The sequence below is a fragment of the Lactuca sativa genome, chromosome 5 (genome assembly GCF_002870075.4).
Source record: "Lactuca sativa cultivar Salinas chromosome 5, Lsat_Salinas_v11, whole genome shotgun sequence".
Classification (NCBI taxonomy): Eukaryota; Viridiplantae; Streptophyta; class Magnoliopsida; order Asterales; family Asteraceae; genus Lactuca; species Lactuca sativa.
Genome location: NC_056627.2, coordinates 200,102,930 through 200,117,878, shown reverse-complemented (window position 1 = coordinate 200,117,878; position 14,949 = coordinate 200,102,930). Strand labels below are relative to the sequence as shown.

The window sequence follows — 14,949 nt, the reverse complement described above, 5'->3', positions numbered from 1 at the left end:
AAATGTATTCAGTAGGAGGTAATCGGATTTTGTGAAATTAATATATATACAAACTTGCTGTTTTTATCGATGTTCAAAAGAGTGAGTGAGGGCCTGATTTCCAACATTTAACTTCTAAAGGAATTGCTAATATGTTAAAGCTAAAAGTACAATCCCAATAACCACAACTAGCATAGCGAGCCACCCACCTTATAACATAATTGAAATGTTATATCACAAAATTATTGTTTAAACTTCAGCGGCTAAAAACCTCATTATACATATTACACAATGCTACTAAAAGCTCCTACTAATGTCATCTTTGCTGTTGTTGGAAGAGAAAAGCATGTCAACTAGGCACTTACTTTGTGGGTATTGCAAGCTGAAAATAAAAACAGTATAAATGAGAGAGCAGACAAGAGGGTCGTCCTTTGAGGTATGGTTTGTCAGCAACGAGTCAAGTAGCTTTTGTCAAAGGAAAAAAAAAGCATAAAGAATAAATCCATTAAAATTCAATAGGAGTCTTATATAAGAAGATCATAAAACATACAACATAACTCATTTTGATCTGTATTTATGACTGTATTCATTATCTATGTAATCTGTGTATCACTCATTTCTGACGAATGCTTGATAGTGACAAAAAGAAGTGGCACAAAAACAGTGAGTGGGTACCCAACTAGAAGATAATACATATGAATACAGAATACTAATCACAGCAAAAAAGCTAACAAAACTCAAGAATCTGCTTTTTCTTCTGTTCATAAATTTAGGTATCATGGTAACAAAAGTCTACGAACTGATCCTAAGGTACGACCATAACATAGCTACAGATGATATATAAATAATGAATAAAACTAAAACCAAGAACGATCAGGTTAAAAGAGTCTGATGGAGATGTTTCTTCGTATATTGATTGGGTGACACAATAGTCTCGATGTATTTGCCTCTTAGAGGGATATAAATGCCTGTATTCATATTTGGATACACCACGTCTGTAGTTTGCTTGTCCATATCTAGTTGGAGAATGCCACCTCCAATTTTACGTGAATGCATAAGCCAGTCTCCATTCCTCATCAAGTGCATTGGGTATTCATGCCACAGAAAAATTGACATCGGCCGATAATTTACCACCTTCGTCCAATCTCCATCTCCATCCATCCTCCATAACTCGATGTTGTCATTAAATACACAGTTTCCTCCCGAAATAGTGACACACAAGTGGATTCGATCTCTGTGAACCATGAAACTCGAACAGGTTGTTAATTGGTATTTGAAAGAAGGAGCTGCAATCGCAGTGAACTTTTCCGTCTTTGTGTCGAACATCATAATCGCATATGAGTTTCGAATACAGTTTCCATAACATTCTTGTTTTAAGAAATACAATTTTTCATTCAACAAAGCAGTTGGCTCCCAAGTATATGAGAACCAGCCGTAAAGCCGCGGCTCGAAGTTATATGTTTCAATGACGACCTTTCTCCACGAGTCAGATTTCAACGAGTATATATAACCACCATGATAGCCGGTGACACGTAGAATCTTGTAGTCGTTATCAGAAGAGCTGTAGTACAATCCAAATGGACTTTTAGTCTTCATGTAACATATGGTGTCGGAACCAGCTTTAGACAACGTCTTATACTCACCCATCAAAGGATTCCATAGAATTAGATCAGAGTATTCAGCATCTTCCCGAGAAGACTTAGTTATTCCTACACATAACATTCCATGCAAAGATGTTACAATCGAAAAGGTTTCCCAACTGGCGCCTTCAAATGGCACGAAGCGGGTGGCTGGCGAAGGATCTTTAGGTGTTTCACAATCCATGGTGTGGAACCTGTATGGTTCTGAGAGAGATAAGACAAGAAATTTGTAGTGGTTTTGATCGTCGTTGTTGGTTAGATGGTGGAGATGTATCTTGGCAAACGCCGGGGTTGTTATTACCGAGTGCCATTGCTTGCAAACAGACATGAAACGGCATAGAGATTTGGCCGGCAGCCTCGGTAGTATGTTGAACAATGGGGTCGTTATTAACGAGTACCATTGCCTGCAAACAGACATGAATCGGCGTAGAGATTTGAACGGCAGCCTCTGTAGTATGTTGAACAATAGTATCTCCGTCCGAAGTTCTGTCTTGATGGTATTAGGGAAAGGGTGGGGTTCTGCCATGGTTTATATTGTTTAGCTTCCTATGTATCGATAAGTGTCCTATATATAGATAGAAGAGGAGCTTTTTTTTTTTTAATAGAAAATTGTTATGGATTATCTGGAGTAAACAGGAATATTTATTATGATTTGACTTATTTCTACGATTTTACTTTGAAACCCAAAATCTGTTGGCAAAAATTTAGGCAATTGACATGGTACTGTATTGTTATTGTATTGACCGCCTCTCTAGCCTATTTATTATGGCAGAAATATCTTGCAAAAGACCCAATGAAAATCGGTCTAAATTTTTTGATTGGGTATAATAAATTATATTTTGTACCATATAATCATTTAAAACATAAATGGTTACGTAGCTCTAAAAAGTAACATTGCCGTTTTTTATTACTTGAATGAACACCAAGACGAGTACAACAAAATAAAAGTACCGGATGTCATGAAACGGACGGTTGATTGTAGTTGTAAACTTTGAGCCAATCAAACTTTTCAAGAAAAGAAAACATATTTGCACGGAGAGTATCGTGTCATCTTCAAGTATTGTCTTATGATCCATTTATTTCGGTTGACGAGACTTGCCCTGTTTGTCGCAAGACATGATGGGACTTATTTTAAAGAGCTCCCGGGTTTCAAGTACCGACACCATCTGGTTAAGGATGTTATTTTCGACATATTTTGGCGTGCTGAGTTTCTACCAAGAAAGAGGCACATGTGAATTTTCTGACTGACATATTGGAAGGAAGATCAATATTTAGGTCAGCTGATGTTTTAGTATTTGGATGGACAGGAGGAAAATATGCTTGCGTGAATCTAACAGGGATTTCCCCTCTTGTAAGCTAGGGGAGTGAAATTTTCACTGTGAGACAAACTGTTTTACATCTGCATCCAACAAAATGGGAAAACATGAGAAACATGCATTGAAAATCAACACACGTTTATACCCTTTGCATTTGATATTTTCGGTTTCCTAGCGTCAGAAGCTGTGGAACTACTCAATAGAGTTCAACGGATCATGCATAGTAATGTTATGACTCCAAAAGATATAGATGTTGTTTTTAAAAGAATTAATTTTGTCATCCAAAAAGGGATTGCGGCACAGCTTGTTGCTTATTTACCCGCTACGTCTTTATAACAACTTTCTTCTTTATTAAAAATATAAACAAATAACAAGTATTTGATCCTAAAAAAAATTGCACGTGGCCATAGAAATCTATCAATACTTTCTAAAAATTAGTATACACTTAATTAGAGAGAGGATGTTTTTGTTGATTGAGACAAAATGTTTCTATCGATAAAATTCATACTAAATTTGGATTTCGTTACACTTTTGTAGAACATCTTTGAATATATATATATATATATATATATATATATATATATATATATATATATATATATATATATATATATATATATATATATATATATATATATATATATATATACTTTTGTATCACATCCATGAATACAGTATCATATATATTATAAATATATATATATATATATATATATATATATATATATATATATATATATATATATATATATATATAATTGTAATTGTTTATTTTGTTAGTATATAATATATAAAGGGTTTTATCATTGTAGTCCAACAATTTATAGTTTTTATTTTAAAATGTCCTTTCTTTTTAGCTTTCCAAGGGTACAAACCGTGGGATTATCGGCTAATATACTTATATAGGACATTACCTAGTTTAACAGGTTTAGTGTCAATAGTGTCAAGTAAGGGTTGTTGTGGTCCCTTTGTATATAAATGGATGAGGTAATAAACAAACTCTAAAACTTCCTAACCCTATTCAGCCAAACACTTCCCCACAACTTGTAGACACTACAAAAAAAAATACCATTTAGTGGCATACGTTTTTACGTTTTTAGTGGCATTTAGCTTTCGTGCCACTAATTTAGGTTTTTAATGGCACTTTGCATATGCCATAAAAAAATAATTATTTAATTAATGAAAAAGAAATAAATATATAAATGAAGTAGATGTTATGTTATACAAAAAAGGTGTAATGTTTAGAGTTAGGCGAAAAATTGGGTATGTAACCCGATCAACTGATCCTTCCATCGAAAAAATTCTAATGTCATGAAAATTTCATTCCCTCAAAGCCAAAACTAGAATCCCTATAGTGAAATTCCTGTTGACTCTCCATAGAAATTGAAATCTACATTGAAATCAATTTTGCCTCACCTTAAACGATATCAAAGAAACCTAATTTCACCCTCTGTAGTAGCCAGTCGGACTTCATGTACGATCTCATGTCCTGTGGTGTTCGTCGCCATCTACCTACTCTTTCAATTGATCTCAGGTCACCGGCTACTAACCTTCAATCGATTTCAATCTACAGGTACATATCTCACGTTCAATTGATATTTCTTCTTTTTGTGTTTTTTTTTCCATTTGTGGTTTTTCTCATCAAGTTATCTTCATTAGCAGCTATGTAGAACACTTGTTTTTTAACCCCATGATGCATATATCGATGCATCTCGATTTTCTTTATGTTTAATAATCTAAATGTATTGTTTGCTGAAATGCATACCATCTGTTTGATTAAATTCCTCAATGAAAAACCAATACACCAAAATTGCATATGTTTGTGTTTTGAGTGCTTGAATATTTTTGAGTTTGGCTGAAATGCATAGCATGTGAACTTCTATTCCTTTTGTTGTAGTCAAAATTTCATTTCTCCTTTTGTTATACATGTACTATAGATAAGTATATATTATGTGTGTTGGTGTTGCTCTCTGTAGTTATATATTGTAGAACAGGCTCTGCAACGAAAGACCATTCAGTGGTAGAGGAACCCATATGACAGAGCCGAGATCAGGCACAAGACGCTAGATAGTGGTTAGTAAATATAAATTAATTAATTTTTTGTTCATTCATTGATATCTAATAAATTGCACTCATATTTTCAAGGTTTTATTGAGAAAGTTGTAGCAAAAAGTGGTACATGGACCTGGATGCAAAGGTTCTAGATTTATCTTGATGTGGTATAACATCAGTATGATTAGCTCCTCCAACTGAATATGTTGTTCCACAAGGTACTTATCACTTAAAAATTATTTATTATGATTTAAAAGAATACATGGAATACTATAAAGTGTTAATACATTTCATGGAATGGCTTTAGGGAACATGCCTTTTGATCTAAACAACTTGAACTCAACATATGAGACACATGAGGAGTTGAAGTATTGCATAGAGGAGATGCACAACCACGATGAAATGATATTATTTAGTCATCTTTTTTTAGTTTGGAGGAATATTTGATGCTATTTTGTTCTTTTTCAAATACTTAAAAAATGATAGTAGCACAATTTACATGCTTTGAATCAAATCCCCATTGAGATTGAAGTTTATACTTCTAGTATTTATCAAATGAATGCCATATTGCCCTTTAAATAAACTGGCATTCCTTCTCATTTTGGCCTTTTTAATCCAAAAAGAATTTCCCCAACATGCAGGTATGAACAAACCTGCAAATTCTGACATTTACCAAACAGGACCATTTTACCCTTTACTCATATTTTTGCACCTGATCATCCAGCTTTTGTTATTATTCACTCCCTTATTCCAGAAGAACAAAAGAATTAACACATTATAGACTTACAAATCCATTAACTTCACAAATTGTATCATATATCATGTTTTCTTAATTTACCAATTCTGACGAATGATTTTGTTTATCAGTGTGTATTTGATGGCTAGTTTGTTGTGTTTTGATGTTGAGTCTATGAGAGTCTAGTTTTGTAAGTTTTTGTTCTTGGTTCTTAATTATTTTACAAGTTGTTTGATCATTTGATTTATTGCCTAATCTATTTCTTTAATTTTTTTTTGTTTGTTACAGGGATTCATGGGCTACTCAATCAGAGAGATCACACCAAAAGATATCATAAATGACATGATGTTACAAGATTGGTAAGCAAACAACCATCACCTACCAATTTGACTATAAAAATATTTTTCGTTTTGATGATTTTATGTTGTGATAAATGTTAGGAACACCTACAAGTCAACAAGGCCGAAATGTGGACTTTGAACTATTTTTCATTAAGATATAATTTTTATGAGCTATATTGAGTTTCAATAATGATCTTTTTTTTTATATATTTTAGCACTAAACTATCAATTTTTTTATATCCTTTCTAACAAATGGTATCATTTTTTATTGGATGTTATTTATGTTTTGAGGGTGTTAATAAATTAAGAACATAAGCAGGTGGATTTTCCATTCCTCACCAGGTGGATTCTTCCAAATTAAAGGGTTTTCAAAGATCACCTTCAAGAAGTCGTGAAAATAATGGTAATTATTTTTATGTTTCCACTTTTCATATATGTAATGAACAATATTATATTATCTTCATCTTGAATAGTGTCCTTATTGTCAGCATAATGAAATGTCTTTATTTTTTAACGGTAATATTACTGCTAAGAAAGAGTTAACATGATGAATATTTTACAGAGATGAAGATTATGAAAACGTTTCACAAGTGTAATGAGTTTTTGAGTTTTTATCCAAACATTTGTTAGTTTTTTTTATATGTTTGATTTTTTAGACATAATATTATCACATTTATTAGACATTTGTTTCCAAATGTTTGGAATACTTTTCAAAGATAGTCATGAAATCATGATTTTATGATTTCTACGTTTTATAGTTTTGCTTTTATTTATATCATAAATAATAATTTAATTAATAATTTTAATTGATCAAAATTAATATGATAACACACATATATTGGCATTTAGACCGAGAATGTGGTTTTTGTGGAAAAATTTATGTGCCACTAAAAGTATTATGATTTTTAAAATATGCGTAGTTTTTACCAGTACAATTTTTGTGCCACAAAAGTCTTTTTTAATATTGTGGCAAAAAAAATGTCACTAAAAGTATAAAAGTTTGCAGCGACAAACCAAAAAAATGCCACTAAAAGGCTTTAGTGGGAGCGCTTCTAGTGACATTTCTTTTGTGTGCTGCGGATTCTTAGAGGTGACTTTAGTGGCACTTTTTCAGTTTTTTGTGACACTTTTTGTATGTCACTAAATGACTTTTATTTTGTAGTGTAGGGATAACATCAACCCCACCCTCCCCCTCCCTCCCTCTCTCTCTATCTCTCTCTCTCTCTCTCCCCCCCCCCCCCCCCCCCTTCATCACGCCTCTCTCTACAGATCGATTGTAGAAATCGATTTGTAACAAATGCTACAACCATCTGTAGTTTATCTGCTGCCACCAGTCTCCTCTACGATTTCACCTACAATCATTTCCGACGTTGATGAAATCGATTTCTACAATCACCGGATCTTCATCACTTTCGTCCAGCCTTCATGTTTCATCCAAGCAATCGATACAATCATTTTCTCGATGTTAATGAAATCGATTCTACAATCGTTTCACATTCGGTTTCTGCCATCGATTTTTGGCCCTCATATTGTTCTATCTTTTATGTAGGTAATCAATTGTTTTTAACGTATCTAATTTCTAGAATCGTCGTTTGGAATCAATGATCCGACCTCGGAATCCATAGCTTCCTCCACTGTAGACGATTATCAAGCTATTTCCTCTGCATCCTAGTGAATTGGGTAATTAATTGTCGCATCTAAGTTAATTCCAGTTATTCGAGGAGAGATATTTCATTATTGCCTGATGCTCTTAACCTTGGGGGTCGTGATCTTGTTTGTGAGGTTTGTTTGGATTTTAAAAGCATAAATCGTTTCAATCTTATGCAACTTGATTGTAATTATTTTCTCAATATGTTAGCCTATAACACTAAATACATATTGTAATACATTTGGTTTTCTCGCACCAGAGGCGGTGGAGCTCCTTAATAGAGTCCAACGGGTCATGCATTCTAATGACATATCTCCTAGATCCACAAATGTTGTTTTCAAAAGAATTGGTTTTGCCATCCAGAAAGGGCTACCAACGCAACTTGTTGCCCGTTTGCCTTCAATCGATATGTATTGAACTTTAGAAAAATCAAATTAAAAAAAATACATCTTTAATCAAAATTTCTATCTAATTCAATTGGTGTTATTAAAGCCTTGATATTGGTGACATAATATTATGTTTCTATGTATGTTTGATCAGGTTAATCTTCATGATGTTGACAGTGGAAACAAAGGTAATGGAGTAAGTTTTTCTTTCTTTTTATGTATGAAATTCAATGGAGTTATTGATATTTTAAATTTTTTGTATAATTTAACACAATCAAAATCATTTTATAGTGTTCTAACTTCTTATATATGTTAATTGTTATACATAAATATTTGTTGAAGCCAAGTCTTTCACATACCTATATACAAATGAAGAAACTAACATTACTATGTCAATGGAGTAAGTTTTTCTTTTTCCTTTTTTTAAAGCTTAAACCATTTTACCATGTTTCTCAATTCTGAAATATTTCTTTTATCAGCCTAAAACTTTTGTCCAAGTAGATGTATACCTAAACACTTATTTGTTGATTCATATGATTGTCAATATCTTGATATAAGTAAATGTTTAATTGTTTACTCTCATTATCGGAAAATAAGTAAATGCCCAAACTTTTGGAGTACTTCAATTAGTGCAATACTCGTAACCATTTGTAATTTAATCTTTAATTGTTTACTGTTTAAAAAAAATACTTAAATATGAACTAACATATTTGGTTTTAACTATTGAAATTCAAGTATGTTTTATGACTTGAAAGGATATTGAAATTTTAAATTGTCGAGATTTATAAAATCTTATATGATATAATCACATGTGAATTAAATTAGTAAGGAAAAAAGATGTATCATATATAATTTCATTCGTAAGGAAAAGATAGCATGGTACGTTATATTTAAATGAACAATAACATGTAAATCAAACATAAATCACAAGTGAATCACATATGAATTATATGTGATTTACATGTAATTTACATGTAAATCACATGTAATTCACAAGTGAATCACATATGAATCACATGTAAATCACAAGTGAACCACATATGAATTACATGTGATTCACATGTAATTTACATATAATTCACATGTAAATCACAAGTGAATCGCATGTAATTCACAAGTGAATCACATATGAATTACATGTGATTCGCATGTAAATCACATGTAATTCACAAGTGAATCACATATCAATTACGTGATTTACATATAAATCACATGTAATTTACATATAATTCACATGTAAATCACAAGTAATTCACAAGTGAATCACATATGAGTTACATGTGATTCACATGTAAATAACATGTGATTCATATTAAACTCACATGTAATTCACATATGAATCACATGTAAATCACAAATAAATCACAATTGAACCACATATGAATTACATGTGATTCATATGTAAATCATAACTGAGTCACATATAAATTACGTCTATGTATTTTGTGTGTGCTCTTCGTTAGTTATTTTTTAAAAATTTCTCGTGAAATTCACATTTGAATCTTAAAAGATACACATGCATTTATTGTTAGCGTTCTTCGTTAATTATTTTTTTTAATTTTTCTTGTAAGTTTCACATTTGAATCTTAAAGATACAATCACAAGTGAATCTTAAAAGATACAATCACATGTGAATCTTACATGATTTATACGTAAGTATTTTTATGAATGTATCTGCATTAATCAAATTTTTTATTTTTTTATTTTGTTGTAGATTTGGAAGAATTTTGGGAAAATATTGAAGTGGTAAAAAGTAACAAATTGAAGAAAATATAGAAATCTTGACATGAAGACATGAAAGTGATTTGAAATTTAGTAGTATTTTTTAGTTTTTTATATTTTATTTTGTATGAAATAAAATACATGTACTATTGTTTTTATAGATTAGTAAGTAAAAATGCGTTTTTTTTTTTTTATGATTTACTTATGAATATTATAATATAAGAAATATGTATACATGCACTTGAAAAAATATGCATATATGCTCCTAAAAAGTTGATTTTTTGGTTAAAAAAATTACAGTTTAAAAAAAAACATTCCAGTTTTTTTTTATATATTTTTTTAATTTACTAAATTTATGAAATTTATAGTTTTTCTTTTAAAATTCAATTTAAAAAAAAAATTCTACTTTTTATAAAAATTTATGTTTTCTAAAAAAAATTAAAAAATCTGCAATTAAAAAAACGAAAATTATTATTTTCATAAAAAATTCTGAAAATTTAATTTCTAATGTTAATTTGAGAGATTTTTATTAATACTTCCAATAATACAAAAAGTTAAAGGAGAATGGTAAGATGACGATCATGCTCTTAATGATTTAATTTTGATCCAACGCTCCACCTTTAGTTCTTGGGAAAATATGAGTTCTCAACGATCTCACCCATATATATATATATATATATATATATATATATATATATATATATATATATATATATATATATATATATATATATATATATATATATATATATATATATATGGAGATTCAAGAATGACAATTTTTTTGAGTGATACTCTCAAACAAAACCATATTGTTGATTCTATTCATCAATTCTCATTTATTTGGTATGTCAATAGAAATACATTATGTAATATAGATAGGCTTAATCGGTTTAAAAACCATTTGCAGAGTTTGTAATTTTGTTCTAGCTCTTGCTAGTTCGTTATTTTTTCTAATTTTTATGGCTGATAGTTTCTAAAAAAAAGACACACATCCCTTTCTTCCCTTTCTTCCATGGCTGTTACCACACCACTGTTGAGAATTGTTATCGAGAATTAAGATGTGAAACAATAGATTTGAATGATGAATGATAAAGAACACACGAAGTAAATAATAATCAGATCTCGTTTTATTAAGACTGATTACAGAATAAGCTGAAGAGAGTTTTTGTGTTTTCGATCTCTTTTCTACTTCAAGCCTACGTCCCTATTTATAGGGAACTTACAAAAAGTATACTAAGTCTAATACATTGAAACTTCGCATGCTGCACTTCGCATTTAACATAGACTTAGTAAAATACATACAAAATGCGAATCATTACAAGACACTATTCGACTTTTACAACTTAACACCTACATTCTCCCCCTTTGTAAACAGTCGATACAATTCAACCTAAAAGCATTTGAATTGCAGAGTGAATTGTTCTTCGCACTTCTCCATACCAGGAGATCACCTTCTTCAAGTCCTTCTTGTCACCTTCGTTGTTTTTCTTGCAATTATTCATACGTACAATGAAGTGCGTATATTGCGAAGAATTGTATCTTTCGATTTCTGAAGCTTTGAACAAGAACTTCTTCGGTTTGCCCTTAGTGTCTCTTCCCGAAAACACCATGCCAAATGGTTTAAGGCAAATCTCACCCACAACATACTTCGACAATGCTGATTGTGTCAAAGTATCTTCCCATGGAACCTTCACTTCTCTTCTAAGCACATTCGCCAACTCCTCATCAGTCAGTGCAAGACAATCAAAGTAGTTGTCGATGTAAGTCTTCACATGTGCGAACCCGACTTTGAAAACATCAGTCTCTGAGCCTTTAAGTTTGTTCTCTTCCATGTGCTTCAGAATCAAAGCTACTTGAATAAGATCATTGCAGTTCATCAGTGGGAAGTCAGCAATAGTGAAGTCATATTGTTTATTGTCTGCCCTGATGACATATATCGAAAGTTCTGAAGCATGTCTTCGAACAGAACATCTTTCTTTATCGTGAGCACCTTCTTGATCTTCATCAGGGACCAGACTTCGTCAGGATTCTTCGCAAGAACAGCATGAAATCTGATTTTCATGTGAGTGTAGTCATCTGGATTATCAAATTTCTCACTGATCTTGTACTGCGCTGTAATGAACATCATTTCGTTGATAGGGAAGTCCAGCTGACAGTGATCTGAGTTCGCAATATCGTAACTTCGTTTTGGCTTCTTCTCGAACTCGTACATCTCCCTTGCTACTACTTTAGACTCTATCGTTTCGTAAGAGTAAAGCTTCGCAGGATCGCCTTTGTTTATTGAGGGAGGATCACCTGCACGTTGTCGCATTATGCTTTGGACCTGTCTCATCCTTTCTAGTTCAGCTTCGGCATCAGCTTTTATCTCCTCTTTCGATTTTTCATAAAGGATGCCCTTTCCCTTCCCCGATACATCCTTCTGAGGTTGAGAACTCGAACCTCCTTCATTTCCTCCAATAACAATTCCCTTAGAAATTGTTTTTGTGGTTATTGTTGTTGGAGAAATCGGTTTGGTAGGGATTGGAAGAGTTGCAACCAGTTGAGTCGAAATGACTTTCCCCACTGATTTCGCATCAACTTCTTTACTTCGACTCTTCTCTCCCCCTTGCACCCCTGTGAAAACAGGTGGAGCACCCGTCGGAAGTAAAGAACTAAAGTTCGATATCGAAGCTAGAGCCTTCTGAATGGCTTGTTCTAAAGTGTTAATCTTTAGAGACAAGAATTCTGGAGTAAGGATTTGCGAAGTAGAAGACTGCGAAACTGCGGATTTGAGCTCCATGACCAAGTTGATCAGGATATCAAACTTCTCCATGGTAGCAGCCTTTTGATCATCAGCAACAGGAATGTTGTTTAGATTGTATAGTTGAGATGAGATTTCTGCAACCTGCTTGTGAAGATCTTCCTGTCGTGTATTTACCGCTTGCAGATCCTTTGCAATGTCTGACTTCAACTCTTGAATTTTAAAGTTGACGTCTTCACGGACTTTCTTTACATCTTGGATAAAGAGAAGATGTCTTTCTTTGTTTGTAGCTTTAAGATCTTTAAGGGTAGTCGTGAAATTATTCCCTTGAGCTTGCACTCGGAGTTCGTTATTTTTTTCAGACTGATCAACTTTCTCCAAAATGCGTTTCTCAGCCCCTTTAATCATTATATCCACCTCCATTGCTGAAATCGAAGACATTCTCCCTGAATCGGCTTGTGATTGAATAATGGTCTTCAATTTTTGATTAAGAATTTTGAATTGTTTTCCTGTCATCAGCATATGATCAGGAATTTCTTCTTCATCAGAATCAAAAGAAATGTCATCAAGAATACCACCAAAAGCACCTCCTTCGACTTCTGGATCCGACATTTGTTGCGAAGGTATAGGATTTTCATGTGATTGGGATGGGAAAAGGGTGGTGAATGGGTTCTGAAGGGCATGGTCGAATATGGATGTAGTGGTGGTGATGGGTAGAGTGGTTGCAGAACTCGGGATAGGTGCCCCCGTATCAGATACGTTGACAACCGTATCAGAAATAGGTACCTTCTCATGAATTGATTTGGTAAGATCTATTTCGAGTAGTTGGGTTTGAGAAATAGGTGGTGAAATTTGTGAAGGTTGAGAAATAGGTAGAGGAACAGTTACCATGGTTGTGATAGGTAGAGAAATAGGTGGAGTTTCAGGGACAACTTCGTCATCTGATGATTCATTGTGAATCACCATCTTCCTCTTATTTCCCAGTGTGCGTTGCATATTCTTCGCAACATCTTCCGCCCTTTGTCTTTTCTGCCCAGGAGAAACTGGTGCAGGAATGCTGTGAATAGTAACTCCCTTACTACTCACCTCTGCCTTGAGAATTTGTTTTAACACTCCAGATTTGGAGGGTAAAACAGCTTTCTCCACCTCTTCTTTTTGAATAGTTGGTGAAGGTGAATCCTTCGCAGGTTTCTTGCTCCCCTTCTTCTTCTTTGATGGAGAAGCAACATCAGGTAAGACACCCGACTGATCAGCTGTGTCAATGGTTCGCAAATACCTCACCAACACTTTGTGAGTAGGAGACACTTTGCGAAGCATCGCATCCGGAATGCGAGCTACCCTGGTGAATATGGCTTCATCATCTTCTACGACTTTTGGAAATTGGTAAAGTGAAAACTCAGCCACTTCGACATCTGCTTCGACCGGAATTGCTTCTTTTTCGTAGATTTTCTCCAAGATCAGACTCCAGTACCTAGCACATGATATCCCCTTCTCCGAATTCGTGTTTTCAAGACTTTTGACGAATTCCTTCCACAGTTGAGTTGCGTAATCAACATTGATGTCATAGTATATACCCATTACCATGGCATACACTTCGACTCTTCCTCTGTCTAGACCAACAGATCTTCCTGTAAGAAACCTGAGGAAAATTCCAAATAGAAAATTCCAAATACAGGGTAATCCCGACTTCCGGAAATCACTGATCTTCTCCAACTTCGGTTGATGGCCCATCTCGTTAAACATGTGGATAATCTGAGAGTTGATTGGTTTCACAAAAGGTGGGTTGTTGGGAATCTCCAAGAACTCCACGGACAAGTTCTTGGACAGTTTCACCCTCTTGTTGTTAACGAGGTTGAAAGTAATCACATCCGCCGTGTGATTGTAGGAAGCCGTGGATGCAGCACGGGATAACCAGATCATCGGAACTGGGAAGGATCGGAACATGGCAGTTGACAACGGTGATCGTTTCAAAGCCACAATGAGCATCTTCAATTCTTCTGGGTAAGCGGATACTTTGGGATCAACCTGATAGTTTTTGCTCTGAATCTTCATTAGGGATTGAGAAAGGACCTCATCAGTGTTTGAGTTTGTGACCGCCATTGTAGGGTTTGAAAGAAATTTGAAGTATAGAATCAAGATGAAAGCTTTGAAGGTTTGTGAGAATTCTTGTTTGCGTAACCGTACACAGTGTTCTTCATGCCCCTTTTATAGGTTACTCAAGCTTTGATTTGAAATTAAAGCGGGATGCATTTAATGTAATCCGATGTGGCACCTTGAATCTCGGATCATCACTGTAAAAGAGTACTTTGCTGTAAAAAGTAACTGTCACATCTCCTCGAAAACCGGATAGAATACCAACCATTTTTAGTAGACAGCCTGTCAAGTA

The 14,949-nt window shown here is 33.6% G+C and overlaps 1 protein-coding gene and 1 long non-coding RNA gene across 6 annotated transcripts; one reads left to right on the top strand and one right to left on the bottom strand.

The window, feature by feature from the left end:
* Window positions 1–852: 852 nt before the first annotated feature.
* LOC111880599 (putative F-box protein At3g21120) lies at window positions 853–2,145 on the bottom strand. Its single transcript, XM_023877028.1, has one exon. It carries the CDS (start codon window positions 2,143–2,145, stop codon window positions 853–855), a length of 1,293 nt encoding a protein of 430 aa, XP_023732796.1.
* A 2,007-nt stretch (window positions 2,146–4,152) lies between these two features.
* LOC111880548 (uncharacterized) lies at window positions 4,153–9,020 on the top strand. 5 transcript variants are annotated; one of them, XR_008232375.1, is made up of 7 exons: window positions 4,153–4,508; window positions 4,912–5,008; window positions 5,081–5,205; window positions 5,295–5,913; window positions 6,012–6,082; window positions 6,384–6,467; window positions 8,253–9,020. It is a non-coding gene; the product is annotated as an uncharacterized LOC111880548 (long non-coding RNA). The 5 variants fall into 5 exon arrangements; XR_006192586.2 differs by lacking the exon at window positions 8,253–9,020 and having other exon boundaries at window positions 4,154–4,508; window positions 6,384–8,245; XR_002846518.3 differs by lacking the exons at window positions 6,384–6,467; window positions 8,253–9,020 and adding an exon at window positions 6,164–6,332 and having other exon boundaries at window positions 4,154–4,508.
* The last annotated feature ends 5,929 nt before the right edge of the window (window positions 9,021–14,949 follow it).